At 50.8% G+C, this 19470-nt stretch overlaps 1 protein-coding gene across 2 annotated transcripts; it reads left to right on the forward strand.

Annotated features, from left to right (window-relative positions):
* Window positions 1-2472: 2472 nt before the first annotated feature.
* DVL3 (dishevelled segment polarity protein 3) lies at window positions 2473-18165 on the forward strand. 2 transcript variants are annotated; one of them, XM_040480916.1, is made up of 16 exons: window positions 2474-2902; window positions 8199-8268; window positions 8780-8901; window positions 9023-9132; window positions 9301-9436; window positions 9618-9711; window positions 9926-9995; window positions 10613-10752; window positions 10936-11012; window positions 11128-11195; window positions 11353-11502; window positions 12320-12451; window positions 12637-12804; window positions 15794-16009; window positions 16108-16518; window positions 17372-18165. In XM_040480916.1, exons 1-16 carry the CDS (start codon window positions 2742-2744, stop codon window positions 17401-17403), a joined length of 2157 nt encoding a protein of 718 aa, XP_040336850.1. In that variant the 5' UTR covers window positions 2474-2741; the 3' UTR covers window positions 17404-18165. The 2 variants fall into 2 exon arrangements, with proteins under 2 accessions (XP_040336851.1, XP_040336850.1); XM_040480917.1 differs by lacking the exon at window positions 15794-16009 and having other exon boundaries at window positions 2473-2902.
* The last annotated feature ends 1305 nt before the right edge of the window (window positions 18166-19470 follow it).

Consider the following 19470-nt stretch of genomic DNA (forward strand, 5'->3'; position numbering starts at 1 on the left):
GGGGAAAGGTTGGAAATAATGTTAAGAAAATCTTGCAAAAAGATGCAGTCATTCAAAAATAAAAGGGAACGGTTGATAAAGGAAGAATCTAGAAGGTCCAACATCTAACAAGTTGTAAAAAGTATGGGGAAAATAGTAGTGATGTTACTAAGTAAGGAAATATTGTTGAATTTCTCGATGGAAAGGACTCACTAAGTGCCTAGCACAGTGAATAAGCACCAAGATATATCGCCATGAAATTTCAGAACCTCAGGAATAAAGGGAACTTCTAAAAACTTACAGAAAGAGTAAAAACAAGTCATGTGCAAAGCCTTAGGGAAAAATAGAGATCTAACTGCTTAATAGCAACACTGGAAGCTGGAAGACAATGTAGTGATACCTTCAAAATTCTGAAGGAAAATTACTTTCAACTCAATCATGTTTTCAGATTTGCAAGTTCTCAAAAGGGGTTTTATTTCCCATACTCTCAAAGTAAGCCACCAAAGGGTGTGCTTTACCCAAAGCAAAGGAGTAAAAAGTATCCAGGAAATGGGGATCCAACACAGAGGAGAGGTAATTCAGAACATGACGCAGAGAAGTCCCAGGGTGAGAGCTGTGCATAGGCTGAGACAGCCAACAGTGCTGACCAGAGCAAGAGAGCGGAAGGTTCCTAGTGAGAAAATGGTTGGATAATCTAATATATTTGACTATGTAAACAATATGTATTGAGAAACTTAGATTATGTAGTAAGACTTAATGGTAGATATAAAAAAGCAAATGAAAAAGGAAGGCTATGATTAATGCCAGCAGAAACAAAAAGTTGTGAAGGAAGCATTTACTCAGTGAAAATGTCAATACTAAAATCTATACTGATTTAACCAAAAAGGATAATTTTACTATTTTAAGAGGCTAGGGGGAAGGTGGAAGAAAAATCCATCAATGAAAATTGGAAGTAATATGCAATATCTAGAATGTATAGATCAAGAAATAGTATAAACTTTAAAAGTATACTGGGGTAGGGAGGAAAATGGGACAGAGAAATGCTGTTAAGAGCTTAACATGCACATATATTCAATTTAAAAAAGAGGGTATGAAGTGAAAATGCACAAGATATGTGCAGGTACTAGCAATTAGGTTGATTTGCCGAAGTAAAAAATATAGCCAGCATATTATGAAACAAAAAGCTGTAGAGGTTGGCAGTTTAGATTATGGAGAGTTTTGAATACAGTGCTAAGAATATTTGGAAGGCACTGGGGGAATGTCGAGAGGTTCCTGAGCAGAAGAGTTGTGTGGAAGAGGTACTTACTCTGAAAATGCTAATTAGACAAGGATACAAAATGGAGTGGGAGGAGCCCACACTTGTTACTGTGGCCTTAAAAGACCTATGTGGTCTAGTCCCAGCCTATGTTTCCAGCCTCATCTACCACTATCACTAAAGTCACAGTGGCCTCCTTGTTCCTCAAATTGGGAGAGAGTTATTTGTGCCTCGAGTCTTTATATTTGGCCATGCCCTCTGCTTGGAATGCTTTCCCCCCACACCAGACCCTCTTATAGCTGCTGCTGCTTCCATTCTGTCTTAGCTCAAAGGGAAGAGGCCTTCCCTAACCACCCATAATTCTCTTCTCCCTTTTACTATCACATTACTCCATTTTATCTTTTTCATAGCATTTGTCACTCTGAAGTTATTTATTACAAGCTTGTGTGCTTCTTTTCAGATCAGTGAAAGTCCTGAGAGTAGTCTTACCTGTCTTGTTTTGCTTTACCCCCTACAGTATGCCTTGCACCTAAATGGACACTTTATTGAATGAATTAAAAACTAAGGGGTGAGAAAATCTATTAGGGACCGATTACACCTAGTTCTGGTTTCTTACTGTCCCAGTCATGCACTCATTTTCATTTTTGCACTCGTTCTGCATCAATCCATTTATTAAGCCACTGCTTTGCACCTAGGTATTGTATTGAAGTTATAAGAAGAAATCAGAACTCGATCCCATTCTGTCCTCAAGGAACTGTTTGACAGACTCAGTGACAGCAGCTATGCTTTTCAAAAGACCCTAAAGGGCCATGTGGAGGTCACTTTCCTCCATTGATACCTGGTCAGAATCACACACACACACACACACACACACACACACACACACACACACACCCCAACTCTGGGGACCAAAGTGACCCCTGTGTTACACCCGTCCCAGGCTGCTGAGGAACAGCCGATAGATCCCCCCCTGGGTCCAGAGCCGGGGCCTTGGTGAGTCCGGGAACGTAGCCACCCTGGTGAGATCTACCCTTCCTTTCTGGGGGCCTAGGCGACTGCCGCCAATCTCCCCGCGGGCCTGGGACCTGAGCGCCTGAGGCCAAGCTTGCAGCTCGGCGGGTAGGCTGTGTGTCCGCAGGGCCATCTGCGGTGAGGCCAGCGCGGCTCGGCGGCGGACGGGGGCGGGGCTCGTGCTGGGGCGGGGCAGCGCCCGGGTCGGGGGAGGGGAGCGGGCCCAGCCGCAGCCCAGAACCCGGAGGGCCGCGGCCACCGGAAGAGTCGTAGTCGCCAGCCGAGCCGGGAGAGTGGGGAGCGGAAGCGGCGGCCGCGGCAGCGGCAGGCGGCGCTGGGACCCGGGAGCGGCCGGAGAACAAGGGAGCTGGCGCCGCGGCCGGCTGCCGAGCGAGGCTGAACCGCTGGGCCGCGCCGAGCGCCGTCGCCGCCCGAAAGGCCCGGCCCGGCCGCCGGAGCAGGCCGCGCGCGGGCCCCGGGGCCCGAGGCCGGAGCCATGGGCGAGACCAAGATCATCTACCACCTGGACGGGCAGGAGACGCCGTACCTGGTGAAGCTGCCCCTGCCCGCCGAGCGCGTCACCTTGGCGGACTTTAAGGGCGTTCTGCAGCGACCCAGCTATAAGTTCTTCTTCAAGTCTATGGACGACGATTTCGGGTGAGGATGGCCCCCGCCTCACCTCTGGGGGACCCGGGCCCCTCCGGCTTCTCGCGGCCCACTCAGCCAGTTTGGACTCCCCTTGCTACACTGGCTTCTAGCCCTACTAAGGATTCTAGGGGCGACTTGGCCATTTGGGCCGCCTCTTTCAGCTGGAGTTCCAGCCTCTTTAGGGATTCTCCTTTTGCCTCTTATGGGGGACCTAGGCCCCCCTAGTTTAGGAGGACGACCAACTCCCCAAGAGCAACCGGAGTTCCGAGCCTCCTCACCTCCTCAGAGACCAGCGGCCCACTTACACACACACCCCCCTCCACCCGATTCCAGAGCCAGAGTCCCTAACCTTCCTCCTGCCATGGGAGCCACCTTTTAGCATAGACTTAGGATGTTTGGCACTCGGCCTTCTCCTTCTCCATCTTTTCAGCTCCACGACTCAGAGCCATATTTGGAGTAGTGCTTCCAGGGGCTTTGCTGGGGACTTTGAACTGGAGGGAGGGGGAGTTGGGGGGGCTCAGGGACTAAGGCTGCAAGCTAAGGTCAGCAAACCTAATGTTAATTTAGCTGTCTCCCCTCCCTTGTGGGGTGTTCGGGATGTTGTCAGAGAATCAGAGTGCCTGACCCCTGAGAAGTCCCCACTAGCCTAGGTACTGATTTCCCTTCAGAACTGGGGCCTTTTTCCTCCCGATGGTGGCCAAGGGGGAGACCTTGGAAAGGGCCTCAGAGCCTGGATGGGAGGGCCAGAAAGAGTCTTTTAGTGTTCTTCATCTTCCCCTCTCTGGCGGGGTCTTCTCCACCCAGCTGCAGGGCTTTGGACAGGCTGAGTTTGGAAGCAGCGACTTTCCCTTTAAGAGGGGATGGAATGTTTTAGCCGGAAGGTTCTGTAGCAGCTGGCCTGGGAGGGGGAGCCTGGCCCATCCCCTCACAACCCCCCCCCCCATAACTCCCAGGGGACTGGGGGAAGGGGAGGCCCCCAGGCTTGCCTGCCCCACACTAACTGGGCACTGGGCCTGGAGGCCTGTAGGGAAGGCCTTCCCGGGGCCCTCTAGGCCTAAAGGCTGTCTCTCCTGCCCTAGCCTGAGGCCTGCACTGCTCTTTGGAGCTGAGGCCCCAGAGCTGAGTGAGGGGAGATGTTCTCTTCCCCGGTGTTGATATTTCTGGCTTCTCCTCCAAGACCCCTGCCCTCCTGGCCCTGGAAAGCAAGCATCTTCTCTCTCTTCTGCCTCGCATGTTTTGCTGTCACCTTTCCCCATGGAACTCAGGGTTTGATGAGCCCATGAGATCCTATGTGTGAGAACGCTTTGTGCAGTGGGAAGTGCTATGCAGCTTCTGACCAGCCCTGTTTCTGTTGTTGTTCCTACCCTGAGGTGAGGTACTTGTAGTGTAGTAATCATTGTCTGGCTTTAGTCCAGGGACAGACACTCCTGATTGGAAGATTCTGAAGAGGGATCGATCTGCAAGGGGTGAGAGTGAGGGGGCAGATGCTTTGGTCTGGTAAGAGAAAAACAAAGCTGGAAGAGACCAAGATGCTGCCACAGGGTATGGGATAGGGGAAATCAGTTAGAGTCCAGTGTGCTGGGGTCATTTGCCTTAAGGGACTAGGGTAGGCCTGTGTCTCCACTCCCAACTCACCCCTGAACCCACTGGGCTTAGCTCCCACCTCCTAAACCTAGACCTCTCTGGGCTGCCTCCCACTCCGCCCGGGCTGCTATCAAGCCAGGCCTAACTACAATCATAGTTACATCTGCTCACTGTTGACTTAATACTATTCTTTAAATCCACTGTCAGCCCACTCACTCCTTCTTAGCTTGACCCAGTCAGTAATATGAAATCACAGGTCTGATTTTCTATTTGTATTTCTTTCTAAAATATGTTAAAAAAAAATACTTAACTATTGCATTAAATATTCATCAGGTACACCTGAAGTGATCTTGCATACATTAGTTGTACTTGAACCATCGTTTGCAAAATGTTATAGTAGACTGTTTTAACAGAGTTGAGAACAAAGCTAAAGGAGGAGATTGGTTTTGTTTTTATCCCCAGAAGGATTAATGAGCAGGAGACGTGGTAGGGCTGTCTTGTCACAGGACTAGTAGCTAAGAAGTATATATTTATTTCATGTATTTAACAAATTCTTTTTATGGTACTTTGGTATACATGCACTGATCTAAATGCTTTTCAAATCTTTATTTACTCAATCATCTTAACAGCCCTATGAAATAAGTAGTAATATCCTCAGTTTTTACATGAAAAAACTAGAGCACAGAAAACTTAAGTAATTTACCCAAGGTCACATAGCTGGTAAGTGGCAGAGCTTGATTTTACATCAGGAATCTGGCTCCAAAGTCTAAGACCTTAATCACACAATTGTAGGTATTATTATCACTGTTTAACAGACACATCCTCTCCAAAGGAGATGCTGAGCCTTGGCAAACTGTAGAGATGATAGGGTTGCCACTTCTCCTAGCCCCATGAGACCAGGGTCGGGCAGAGGCCAGCAACCTCTGCTGACAGATGGAGAGTGGGTCAGAGGAGGAAGGCTGCTCTCCAGGCTCAGCCTCTAAGGTTCTGGCTTATAAGGCCTGAGGACTCCCCAACTCCCATCTGGTCTCCAGAAGTATTTGTCAAGCTAGGGTAGGCCCAACCCTCTTAAATTACTTGGATAACGGAGGAAGAATAAACATTTTCACCACTGAGGGAGATGGTGGATGAATATTAGAGTGGCCTTGAGCTGTAGGTAGGAGCAACATGGGAAGTTGGGCCACTATGTTCCTGCCCACTCCATATCACACACTGCCTTGCCTCTGCACTTGGTACTGAGAGCACACTCCTCTTGTCTTCCCGGGGCCAAATTTTCCCATCCTCTGGGTTTAGCTTTTAAAGTTATTACACTTTATCCTGTTTACCCTTATACCAATTCAGCTCCTAGCCAGGACATGACACCAAAGACACCTACTCAACAGACATCTGTCCAACGAACACATCTGCTGCTCTTGTGGTTCTGACTACTTCCCACTTGCCATATACTTGTGTGAATTGTCCGTTGGGCCATAACCTCCCAGGACAAGGCAGGCTCTTGGTCTGATGCTTCTTGAGGTTTTATACAATGGCCAGCATAGGATTTAAAACCTGCTGGGCTCTTAGCAAAGGCTTTTTAATTGAATGGACAAAAGTGAGCAGATTTGTTTGGTCCCTGCCCTTAGAAATTTACACATAGTTGGAAAGAAAGAATAGACCCTGCTAAAAATTGACACGGTTAGTAATTAGCTTTTATTGTAATCCTAGACCATGCCAGGCGTTTACAAATCCCACTTACCAGGACAAGACAAAGGCTTGGAAAAGTTAAGAAACTTCTCTGAGATAGGAGGGCTAATAAATGGCAGAATTAGAACCCAGATTTGTCCAACTCTGCTTGGAGTGTGTGTGTGTGTGTGTGTGTGTGTGTGTGTGTGTCTGTGTGTGTGTGTGGCATGGAACTCTGAACCATTCATCTCCGTGGTGTGAGGGGGAGGCTTGTCTGAGGTCCCCCAAGGCTGCTGCTGAAGATCAGCTGATCCTTGTGAGTCAGCAGAGCCTTGGCGACCTGTCGGTGACCCCTAGAAAGAGAGGAAACATCTGTAGCGTGGAGCTGTGTGGTGGGGCCTGCTGGGGGAGTGAGTGGTGGGGACTCAGCAGCAGTTTCCCACTACAGGGAGACCCTCTCCAGAGCAGGTCATAGTCTCTGCCATTTGGCCCACATACCCCATTTTCCTGTGAGTCCCAGTTCCCCTTGTGGGCTGCAAGTTTAGGGTACCCTATGGCCAGATTGGCTGGTGAGTCTGAGCTACTTCCATGTCCCTTCTTTTCAGCATGTTCTGTCACTAGGCTTTCTGGCATCATGGGCCTGACTTGTGATGCTTTCTTGGGGTCTTTGTGGGGTTGGAAATGGTGTAGGAGCCAGAGCTGGATGGGAGGGAGAAGGGCAGGCTCAGTCTTCAAACTTGGCTGTGAGTCCAAGAATGTGAGCATCACAAGGAGCCAGGCATGTTCCCAGCTCTAGGCAGAAGCTGCTCCAAGAACAAGGAAGGACTAGGCTTCCCAGCCTCCTTCCTTGCTATCTTCCCTCTCTGCTCACAATCCCAGGCACATGTCTTCCTCTTGCCATTGATGGCATCTTTCCAACTCTGTACTCCTAGGGTGTTTGACACAGTCTGGGGGTCCCCAAACTGTAGTCATAGTCTGACTTCTCACCTTGATGCACCCCTCAAGCCAGACTACATGCCTGTATACACATCCCACGCCTGCCATGCCCCACATCCCTGTCTCCCCAACCCTTACCCACCACAGATCCACATCACCTCTCACTGTACAGGAAAGAATGCGAAGTACCGTGGGAAGAGCATGGGTTTTAGAGTCAGGCAAGCTTGGGGTTGAATTTTAGTTCTGACGTCTTTCTGTTCTGTGGCCCTGGGCAAGTTACTGAATGTTTCTCCATTTCTTTACTCAAAAAGAGGATATTGTCCACACAATGAAGGTGATGTGAAGATTATACATTCTAACTATAGGGAGATAAGATGGTGTAATAGGTAAGAATAAAGGCTAAAGAGTCAGGCTGACCAGGATTCAAACTCCAGCTCTTCTTGGTGATGTAACTGTAAGTGAATTTCTGAACCTACTAAGTCTTAATTTCCCCATCTGTATCTATCTCAGCATTGCAGTGAGTATTAAATGAAATGAAATAAGCAAAGTGCTTAGCTTAGTGCTTGGCCCATGATACATGCCCAGTAAATGAGAGCAATTTGTTGCTATTACCATAGTGGCAGTGGAGGATGTTCAGTAAATACCTTTTTCCCTTCTCTTTCCTAATTTCCTTAAACTCCTCATCCACACCTTCCAGAAGAATGTCAGGATTCCCAACTAAGAAGGGAAAGAGAAATAAGGGTGTACTTTTTCCTAGCTTAGGGTCAGAGGGAAAGAATAGGTCTAGCCCAAAAGAGCTATGTTGGGGCTAGGTAAAGCCCTTTCGAGATTTTAGGGAATGGCCACACTAGGGGGGACAGCAATTTGTCAGGTGTAATTTGCAATCACCTGATGACTGAGAGGACACTCTAGGGCAGCAGCTGGCCTGGGCAGGGCTGGTGTCTTCCTGGTGGTGCTAAAGAGCTGTCCTTGGGTGACCCCCACTTCTGCTCCCATTTGAAAGGCTTAGGCTGGTGGTTTGATTCCCAGGTTAGGGTGGAGGACCCCCTGAGTTAGGATTGTGAGGACACTTCCATTTCCACCCCAGAAAGCTCATTCTGACACCCCCACCCTTTCCCTGCAGAGTGGTGAAGGAGGAAATCTCTGACGACAATGCCAAGCTGCCCTGCTTCAATGGCCGTGTGGTGTCCTGGGTAAGGAGCTCTCCTCAGCACCCCCTCCTCCTATATTCCTATGGTGGGCTGGACAGAGGAAAAGCATTGCTAAGATTGTAGCTGGTGGTTTTATGCTTCAATATCTGAATCTTCCTTGAGTTTTCTACCTGAACTGTTTCTCCCCTCAGATTATGTAGCCTTGGTGAAAGGTTAGTTGGCCGGGGGTAGGGGGAAATGTGGGACATTGTAGGACAATGTCTCCTATGCCTTTTGAAGCACTTTGCCTCAGATTCCAGCCAACCTCTCTTTTGGACCACTGACCCTTGTTCCCTGCCCCCATGCCACTTCCAACAACCCATGCCTCCCATCCCCCCATCAGTGCTGGCAGCACTGAGTCCATTCCTTCCCTCAGCTGACCTTGCACAGTCCTGTCTCTTCTTCCTCCATGTCCCCTGCTTCATTCTCCCCAAGTCTGCATGCCCTTCGAGAAGCCATCTGCTATTTCCCTGGCGCCCCTGTACCTACTACCCACCCATTCTTTCCCCATCAGTTGGTGTCTGCTGAGGGTTCACACCCAGAGCCTGCTCCCTTCTGTGCTGACAACCCATCGGAACTGCCACCACCCATGGAACGCACAGGAGGCATTGGGGACTCCCGGCCCCCATCCTTCCAGTGAGTGTGACCTCAGAGTGGAGAGGGCCCTTGGGGAAGGGCCGCATCAGCTCAGCCCAGGGCTGGGGGAGGGAGCCCCCAGCCCTGCCCCCTCTCCCACCAAGTCTTCTCTTCCCTGCAGCCCTCATGCTGGTGGAGGCAGCCAGGAGAACTTGGACAATGACACAGAGACAGACTCCTTGGTGTCAGCCCAGCGTGAGCGGCCACGCAGGAGGGACGGCCCAGAACACAGTGCGTCTTCCCTAAACAGACGCCTTCTCCACTCCTCCATTCAGCTGCCCTCAGCCCTGTTCTGAGCTCTGGATATGCCTAGCCCCGGTGCAGCCCCTAGCCCCTCCCTGTGTCTGTCCTTCCCTCCTGCGTTGACACTGTGAACCCAGCTGCCTCTATTCCCTACAGCAACCCGGCTAAATGGAACTGCAAAGGGGGAGCGGCGGCGAGAGCCAGGGGGTTACGATAGCTCATCCACCCTTATGAGCAGCGAGTTAGAGACCACCAGCTTCTTTGATTCGGATGAGGATGACTCCACCAGCAGGTGGGGCTTTGGTTTCATTGGTACTATGGGGCAGGTGACCGCCCCTCCAAGAGCCCTGACCCCTAAGGATGCTGGGACCCTGGGAGGGCTGTGGGCTTTGCGTGGGGGACTTGGGCCCTGCAGTGCCTCTTGTGGGGCAGGGCTGGGCCAGCCTGGTGGGGAACGACTGTGGGCCCCCCAGGTTCAGCAGCTCCACAGAGCAGAGCAGCGCCTCACGCCTGATGAGAAGACATAAGCGGCGGCGGAGGAAGCAGAAGGTTTCGCGGATTGAGCGGGTATGGGGCCTGAGATGCCAGGGATGGGTGGGGGCAGACTGAGCCCTGTCCAGGCATTTCCAGGGTGTGTGCTTCCTTAGACCCTCTCCTATTGGGCCAGGCTTAGAGGCTTAGAGGGGAGGGGGTACTGAAGGCTCCCCTTGAGGAAGAGCTAGGTGGGAACAGTGAGTTCTTGGGACCCCTACCTGCTGCTCAAGGCCTCTATCTATTCCAGTCCTCGTCCTTCAGCAGCATCACGGACTCCACCATGTCACTCAACATCATCACAGTCACTCTCAACATGGGTGAGTCTGGTGAAACAACTCTTGAACATTTATATACCAGACACTGGGCAAACTTGAGGAGGTCAGAGAGGCATAAGATACATTCCCTGCCCCCGAGGAGCTCTCTCATAAACATAAACTGGTACATAAACTGATCATTTCAGTATCTCATGATCAGGGCCTTGACAGAGATCAGCATAGAGAGTTGTAGAAGCAGAGAATGGCAAGGAAGGCTTCCTGGAGGAAGTGATTTCTGATTCTTATCCCCCTTCCCATTTTTCAGCCATTGCTTGTTGCTCTCTGATGTCTGTCATAGGCACTCTCTTTAGGAAATAACTGGCTATAGTTATTCCCAACCTTGGAATTTAAGCCCGAGTTTGAATCCTGCCACGTAATGGCTTAGAAAAGTCATTGAAGCTCTCTGAACCTCAGTTGCCTGTTTTGTAAAATGGGACTAAGAGTCCCTGTGGCAGAACTAACAAGGATTAAATGGAAATATTCTTGACCATCCTGAACACAGGACCTGATTCAGGTTCAATGAATGTTAGTTCCCATCCCTTTCCACCCTTTACTAATAAAGGGCTTGGAATTTAGGTAGGAACCTTGTTCCCCTCTTAAGGTCTTATTACTCTCTATAGAAAAGTACAACTTTTTGGGCATCTCCATTGTGGGCCAAAGCAACGAGCGTGGTGATGGAGGCATCTACATCGGCTCTATCATGAAGGGTGGGGCTGTGGCTGCAGATGGACGCATCGAGCCAGGAGATATGCTGTTACAGGTACCACTGCCCACCCGGCGTGGCGGTGTGGGTGGGGAGAAGGGAGATATTCCTACCCTCTGTACCCTGCTCATTTAGAGGCCACTTCTTGGTAGGGGGAAGACCTCCTGATCCACCAAGCTCTGCTTCCCTACCCACCTCCCCAACCCAGCTGCTTATCCCACTCCTGGCCCTCTCTCCCAGGTAAACGAGATCAACTTTGAGAACATGAGTAATGACGACGCAGTCCGGGTACTGCGGGAGATTGTGCACAAACCGGGGTACGGATGGGATGGGATGTTGGGAAGGAGGGGGCAGGCATTTCTGATTCTCAAGCAAGGGGGTTGGTCTGGCCTCCACACATCCTGCCCTCACTAGGGTCATCCTTGCTTTCAGGCCCATCACCCTGACTGTAGCCAAGTGCTGGGACCCAAGTCCACGTGGTTGCTTCACACTGCCCAGGAGTAAGTGGATGGGGGACTCAGCCCTAAAGCCGGTGCTTGGCATACATGAGCCCCCTGTCTCTCCTTCCTTCTGTGTTGCCTTGAGCCCTCATACCTACCCTGTTGGGCCTGGCAGTGGACAGGGTAGGCGGCCCCTGACCTCTCATCCTCCCTGCAGGCGAGCCCATCCGGCCCATTGACCCTGCCGCCTGGGTCTCCCACACTGCAGCCATGACCGGCACCTTCCCTGCCTATGGCATGAGCCCCTCCCTGAGCACCATCACCTCCACCAGCTCTTCCATCACCAGCTCCATCCCTGATACAGAACGTGAGTGTCCAGCCCTGCCCCCTAGGCCCAGCCAGATGGGGCAAGGTGGGAGGGACTGATGAAGGCCCACGTGGAAACTCTTGCTTAAAAGTGAGAGGGAGGGGCGCCTGGGTGGCGCTGTCGGTTAAGCGTCCGACTTCAACCAGGTCACGATCTCGCGGTCCGTGAGTTCGAGCCCTGCGTCAGGCTCTGGGTTGATGGCTCAGAGCCTGGAGCCTGTTTCCGATTCTGTGTCTCCCTCTCTCTCTGCCTGTCCCCCGTTCATGCTCTGTCTCTCTCTGTCCCAAAAATAAATAAAAATGTTGAAAAAAAAATGAAAAAAAAAAAAGTGAGAGGGAGCTGGGAGTTCATCCTAGCTACCTCACACTGCAGCTTCCTTCAGTGGACACCTAACCCTCACTAAACAGTGTTTGCTTCTGGACCTGTATTGAGCATCCAGTGAGCCTGTTTCCTCTAGTAAAACAGGACTAACGATACATAGTCTACCAGGTTCCTGGGGGTTTAATGAGAGAATATAAGTGAAGCCTCAACCACAATATGTGGCATGAAGTAAGCACTCAATAAATGACTGCTGTTTTCATTATAATACACATATTCTATGCTAAGCATCTTCATTTATATTATTTCTCTCTTCAGATATACTCTTCGAAATAGATATTAAAGTCCCTATTTTTACAGAGGAAACTGAGTGTCCTAGAAATCAGTAATGTGCCCAACATTGGTCCACAATTATTAGATGGTAGAGCTGCGATGCAAATTCTTCTCTACCTAACTCTATAACCCCTTTCTGCCTCACCATTCTGCCTCCCACCCCTAGGCCTAGACGACTTCCACCTATCCATCCACAGTGACATGGCCGCCATCGTAAAAGCCATGGCCTCCCCTGAATCTGGGCTGGAGGTCCGTGACCGCATGTGGCTCAAGATTACCATCCCCAACGCTTTCATCGGTGAGAGGGCCCCATGGTGGGATGAAGGCCGGGGTGGGGAGTGATGGTGCAGGGCAGGCTGGGGGCTAAAGTGGCCCTCGGGCCACTCCTTTGAGCTAGAACCAGCCCCAGCCTTATGGCTCTTGTGAGGTCAGATGAGCCCAAGTCAGGTGGGCCTCCCCATCAAGTGGCTGCCTTGCCTCCAGGCTCAGATGTGGTGGACTGGCTGTACCACAACGTGGAAGGCTTCACTGACCGGCGAGAGGCCCGCAAATATGCCAGCAACCTGCTGAAAGCCGGCTTCATCCGCCACACTGTCAACAAGATCACCTTCTCCGAGCAGTGCTACTACATCTTCGGTGACCTCTGTGGCAGTATGTGCCTCCCCCACCTCCTTGCTCTGTCTCCTGGCTGGGAGTGGGGAGGTGCCCAGGGATGTGGCAGCAGACTCCAGGGAACCCACACAAAGCGTGAGCAGGCAGCTGAGCTGGGGGCCCAACTCAAGGCCTGACACAGGCCTCCCTCTCTAGTAGAAGCAGAGCCAAGTCAGGCCTTTTCACCTTCTCTGCGTCCCCTCTTGGGGCTGGCATTTTCTAAGTGCCTGATGTGTTTCTGGCACCATGCTGGTTGTTTCTAAGCAGCATATCACTCTCAGTCCTCACAACCTCCACCTCCTCACCCTTGGGTGAGGTGGATCACTATCCCTATTTTAGCTGAGGAAACCGAGAGTTAGAGATGTTAGATAGTCCACCCATTCTCACAGCCAGAAGCAGAGTTAGGCCTTGGGGATCCAGGTCTTTCTGGCTCCAGAGTCCTCATTTTTACCACCATCTGGGGCTACCTAGGTGTGTGGTATTGCAGAAACATTGTCTTAGCAAAGTCAAATGCAGATCCTCCTGTTGGCCCCTGATCAGCCTCTAAGCATCAAGCAGGTTCCACCAGGGCAAGACCTAGGGCTGCCCTGAGGCCCCACATCCCCAGCCTCTTCATACCCTTGAGGCTAGGCTGGACCTTGGGACAAAACTAGAAAAGCTGTCAGGGCCAGCTTGTAGAGGACTCTGCAAGCTGCATTTAGCAGTTTGGACTTGATCCTGAGAGAGTGCAAAGCCAGTGAGGGTTTTTAAGGAGGAGAGGTCTCAGGGAACCCCCCCCCCCCCCACTTCTCCTCCTGAGCACATAGACACACCTTGGGAAGGAAGGGGAGTTCTCAAAACAGGACATTTCAGGACTTGGAGCATTCCCAGCAGCCACCTCTGCCTCAGGGAGCCTTTTGTCAGCCTAGGGTGCTTGCTGGCTGGAGTCCAAAAGCTAACCTTTGTGTGTTGTTTTTTATTTTTGTTTTTTTTAAGTTTATTTATTTCTTTTGGGAGAGAGTGAGAGAGAACAAGTAGGGGAAGGGCAGAGAGAGAGGGAGAGAGAAAATCCCAAGCAGGCTCCGCACTATCAGCGCGGAGCCCGATGTGGGGCTCAAACCCACAAACTGCAAGATCATGACCTGAGCTGAAGCCGAGAGTCAGATGTTTAACTGACTGAGACACCCAGGTGCCCCCAAAAGCTAACTTTTAAAATGCTTCAGATTAGGTTCTAGGATTAGAAAGGCTGTTGCTGCAGAGCACAAGTCTGTGGTGGATGCATAGGGTTTTAGAGTTGGATAGCTCTGAGTTCAAATCCTAACTCCGCCCTGACTATGTAGACATGAGTAAGTGACACTGCCTCTCATTGTCTCAATTCCTTGATCTGTAATTTGGAGGTAATAGTAGAACCTATTTTAGAGCTGTTTTGAGGTTAAGACAATGTGTATAATGCTTTTAGCACCATGTTTGTCCCACTGTAAGTGCTCTTAAAAAAAGTTCTTCATTTTTCATATATTTAATTGATTCTAAGGTGAACATTTTTTTCACATTGCAATATCTCTAAAGTTGGGGTACACCTTAAAATTAATGGCTTCTTAGACTCAATTCTATATGGTTATTATCACCATCATTAGCAGAAGTGAGGCCTAGCCCCAAACGTCTAGGGACACCTAAAGCTTCTCAAGACAGCTATGGTTTTTGCTCAAGAGATGTTGTTCTATCCCTGGGCCTCCTGGGTCTTCTTTCTACCCATGGGCCAAGGCCCCTAGAGGCCCAGTTCAGGGATATGCTAACAGAGGTCTTTTTCTTCTCACTGGCCAAGGTCTCCTCAGCTGGGAATGTGGCAGACTCAAAGGAAAGAGTTGGTGACCTGGGTAGCCAGCCCCAGGAGTCCACAGTTAACTCCCCTCAGGACAACTGGAGGCTGAAATAGTCACCAGCTCTTGGGGCATGAGCCAAGGCAGGCCCTTGCTTCTCACCAACCCCCACCCCCAGCCCCGTGCTAGCTGCAGGCCTTAACAGGTCGATGGCTTAGCTGGTAGACTCCACAGACTGCCTCAGCCCCCTCAGATCCCCCTCTCCTGACCAGGTCACATTAATACATTGAGATGAGTGCTGTGAAGAATGAGGCCTCCCTGGGAATAGAGTGGAGGGCACAGAGGAGGCACCTAAGTTGTTCTCTTTCTGAGCCCTTCCCACCTTCTCCAGCAGCACCAGAAAATTTATCTGGGCCAAGGGCTTTTGTATAGGGAGAATCTGAAAGGCCTATGTTCTTTCTGGCCTGTAATGGGTACTTTTTTTTAGTCCTAGGTGAAAGGAAAGGGCAAATTTTCACCTAAATTTCCCCAAACTGTTCCCTACTCCTTACTAATGACTCATCTGGAAAGGTAAGAAGAAAGGAAGCAACTCTTAGCTTCTGCTCTGGCTACAATTTGGATTGACCTCAGGCCAGTCATTTAACCTCCCTGGACTTCACTTTCCTCATCTGGAAAAAATGTGATAACATTTGCATGAGGTGAAGTGCTTTGTATTGTGCCTAATGAATCGCAGGTATGCAATACCTGTCTGGTATTTCAGCTTCCCACATTCCCCTACCTTTACCATCTAAGTGAACAAAGGAGAAAATTACCAATTAAAAGTTATGCTCCTTGTGGCCCACTAAGGAAGGAGGAGAAACTGTCAAATGCTTGGAAGGGGGCCTCCCTGAGACTGGGAGTTGAGCGTAAGGATTTGGCACTGAGCATCTGAAGTGGTGACTCAGGGCCCTCCTGAGGAGGGTTTTCCTTGGGGCTGTGTCCATAGGGTCTCCCTCTCCACCATCTAGGTGGGTGGCAGAGGGGGTGTGAAGAAGTGAGAGATCTCTGACCTATGCCTCCTCTCATTTGGGGGACAAACTACCACTGCTGTTGGTGTCATCGCAAATGTACCCACCCTACCTAGACTGGGGGACCTTTCTCTCCTGACCTAGGGGCATGACCCAGCTCATCTGGCCCTCCCCTCCCCTCTGCAGACATGGCCAACCTGTCCCTCCATGATCACGATGGCTCCAGCGGCGCCTCTGACCAGGACACGCTGGCCCCTTTGCCACACCCAGGGGCAGCTCCTTGGCCCATGGCTTTCCCTTACCAGTACCCGCCGCCCCCGCACCCCTACAACCCTCACCCAGGCTTCCCAGAGCTGGGGTACAGCTATGGTGGGGGCAGCGCCAGCAGTCAGCACAGTGAAGGTAAGGCAGGGGGCTTGGGGGTGGGGGGTGCACAGATGAGCCCCAAGCTTCTGCAAGATCTGAGCATCCCCCATCCTGTCCCTGCCTGTCCCCTACAGGCAGCCGGAGCAGTGGCTCCAACCGTAGCGGCAGTGACCGACGGAAGGAGAAGGACCCGAAGGCGGGGGACTCAAAGTCTGGCGGCAGCGGCAGCGAGTCGGACCACACAACCCGCAGCAGCCTGCGGGGGCCGCGGGAGCGGGCGCCCAGTGAGCGCTCAGGTCCTGCCGCCAGCGAGCATAGCCACCGCAGCCACCATTCAATGGCCAGCAGCCTGCGCAGTCACCACACGCACCCGAGCTACGGCCCCCCTGGCGTGCCCCCTCTCTACGGTCCCCCCATGCTGATGATGCCCCCTCCGCCCGCTGCCATGGGGCCCCCAGGAGCCCCTCCGGGTCGCGACCTGGCCTCTGTGCCCCCCGAACTGACAGCCAGCAGACAGTCCTTCCGCATGGCCATGGGAAACCCCAGTGAGTTCTTTGTGGATGTGATGTGAACAGGACCCCTCCCCCACGTCCATCCCACTCCCACCCCTGGGCGGTTGCGTCCCTCTCTATCCGTCCGTCTTTTTTACTTTGTCTGGTACCTGAAAGGGAAATAAATTGAACTAAATTCAGGCGCGCTAACTGCTCGCTGGGCGCAGCGAGGGCGGGGTGCACCCACCGATCGCCACTGCGGCCCCTAACCTGCCATCAGCCCCAGCTTGTCCCTCTGCTCGACTAACTGCTGCCTAGGACTTGCCAGGATCCTTCGTGTCACTGGGACCTGACTTGCTGGTGCTGCTCCTTATTCCCCACAAACACTTCAGGAGTTACCCCAGTGGTGCCCTTGAGGCCCTGCTCACCCCCTTCTCCCCGCCTTTTCCCCCTGCAACAACCTTGCACTGTTCAGTCAGCTACATCAGCCCTGTATTAACTGCATCTCCTCAAGCATGTGTGCCAATCTCTTGACTTTCCCCCCACAATACTGACACCAAAAAATATTTGCTCCATTTATTCCTCTTCCTAACTGCCCACCCCACCCCCATCGCTGCCCCAGTCCTGCACCCTAGAGCTATAGTCACTTATAATAACCATCCACACGATCCCTGCCTGTGCTGGCCTTCACTAGAGGCCCAAAGGACCCCCTTAGTTGCCTGAGCTGCTAGTGGCTTTCAGGAAACATATCTGTTCTACCCCTACATCCACACCCCCATGCCTGCCCTGTGTGCTGGTTCCTTCCGACCCCTAACCCTACTAACCAGCAGGCTCATCTCACCTCTGGGCCTGAAACATTTCTTTTCTTTCTTTTTTCTTCCCTCAATTTTTCCTGGGCCTGGAGCAGCCAAGAATTTCGGGCTGTTTGACTTTCTGTGAGCCCCCATCAAGGGGAGGCCCAGCCTCCGAGGAGACCAGGAACCCTGCTTCAGCAGCCCCTCAGGGCTTCCCAAGGATGTTCAGCCCCAAACCCACACTTCAACATGTTGAGTCACTAGGCTTTGTTGGAGGGTTCCAGCCTCTCACCCATGTATGAGAGACTGTTCCCCTTTCCACAGAGTGCCCATCCCACTCTCCCTTTCTCACTCTCTCACTCTGTCTCTCGCCCTCTCTCCTTCTCTCTCACACGCACACATACATACACAAACACATACACATACACGTGTCTGTGCCAGTTCACTTAAGCCTCAGGGCTGGTCCCTGCTCAGAGGGCTGGACCTTCTCTCTGAAGTTGTGGGGCTGGTCCCCTGACTTCCCTCTCCCCAAACCATCCACACATGTCCCCATCATCTTCCTGCCTGGATAAAGCCCATAAGCTGGATCTCAGGTCAGGCTCAGCAGAGGACTCCGTAAACAACTGACAGGCTGTTCTCACCCCACTTCCTACCCCAACACCCTTATTTCACAATAACCATGATACCCCAGAGAAAGGTTGGGCAGGGGGTCTTCTGGGACCTCTAAAATGCCAGGTTTTATTTTTTACCTTATTCTACAGTTTAAACAAATCATGATCTCTTTAAGCCTCTTCTATAAATTCTCCTGGCTCACCTAAGCTTCCATACTTTTAGGACTGAGGTGTCAAGAGTACAACTAAGTCTTAAGCTCCAGGCTTTGGGGCAAACCAGGGTAGGGACATTTTAACAAATACTTCTGGAGTTTTTGGTGCATAAGGGCTGTGCTGGAAGTGTGACTCAGTCTTGCCTGCCTTCCAGGAGCCCAGGCCACGGCTTTCTGTAGCCACCACTATAGGGCTGCCTCCTATACTTCTTTAACTTTTCTGACTCTGCCATGTTCAACTCCCTTGAGAATTCCTCCAGTATTGCTCATGCCTTCAATGTTGGTGCTCCTTGTGTTCTTTGGTTCACTTCTCTTTCCTCTATATTTACTCGCCAAATGGTGTCACCTATACTGATGTCCTCAATTGCCATTGATATGCTGGTGATTCTAAAACATGTATCTTCAGCCCCAACTTCCCTCCAAATTTTGGATCTGTATCATCACCCACTGGACATCACCATGGACATATCCATATGGACTCAACTCATTCCCCCATCAAGTGTGTTCCTCCTGAATTCCAATCCTGGTTATCTTCATCACACTGTATGTAGGCTAACCAGCTAGGAACAGTTATGGGCTTAAATTCTTCCCCCTATCTTTCTAGTCAGCATATCATATCCATTACACCCCAGCAATCTTTCTTGAATATGGTCCTTCCTTTCCCCTCTGCCTCTACTCTAATTAGGAGCATGGGACTTGGAGTCAGATTGTTCTGGGTTTGAATCCCAGCTCTACTACTTTTTGGTTTCATGATAATAGAGTTATTTAATCTCTCTGAGCCTCAATTCCCTCATGTAAAATGACGATAATAATACCTACCTCACAGGGTTGTTGTGAGGATTTAAATTAGATATTGTACGAAAAGTGCCTAGCACAGTGCCTGGCACATAGTAGAATAGGTGCTCAATAAATGGTAGCTATTATTATTATTATTATTATTATTATTATTATTTACTCTAAATTGGTAGGGCATGTATTGAAGATAGAGCTTTTGGAAAGGTAGCAGTGAAGCCTTGAGTGCTGGTTCAAGAGTTAGAAATGCCCATATTTGATCATTTAAGAGGTTCAGACTGTGACCACGGTTTGAGGGAGGCTAGATCTTCATCCTGCCACATCCTGACTTCTAGCAGGACAATGCTAGGGATAATGGGGTTTTCAACCAGGTTTGCCCTTTTTTGCCCTTCTTCCCATAATAGGCTCAGCTACAGGGAAGGCAGCAGGGTATCTCTCCCTGTTGAGAAGAGCTAACAGATTTTATTTAGGTCCTGCGAAAGCCAAGAAGGCCTTTCATGTTTGAGGGTTGGCTCTGTCTCTTCTCAGCTTGGATGTGAGGATTAACTCTTCAGAGAGGGCATTTCAAATTCCATGTCCAATTAAATTAAACTTGCC

This window comes from Herpailurus yagouaroundi, unplaced genomic scaffold (assembly GCF_014898765.1).
Source record: "Herpailurus yagouaroundi ecotype Mexico unplaced genomic scaffold, PumYag 159, whole genome shotgun sequence".
NCBI lineage: Eukaryota > Metazoa > Chordata > Mammalia > Carnivora > Felidae > Herpailurus > Herpailurus yagouaroundi.

What these genes read in the sequence shown, in the direction of transcription:
- DVL3 (XM_040480916.1), top strand. Translation starts at nt 2,742, where the DNA reads ATGGGCGAGACCAAGATCATCTACCACCTGGACGGGCAGGAGACGCCG. An exon ending in CACAGTCACTCTCAACATGG is followed by an intron (nt 9,996 to 10,612) that starts GTGAGTCTGGTG and finishes TACTCTCTATAG; the next exon opens with AAAAGTACAACTTTTTGGGC. An exon ending in CAGCAGTCAGCACAGTGAAG is followed by an intron (nt 16,010 to 16,107) that starts GTAAGGCAGGGG and finishes TGTCCCCTACAG; the next exon opens with GCAGCCGGAGCAGTGGCTCC.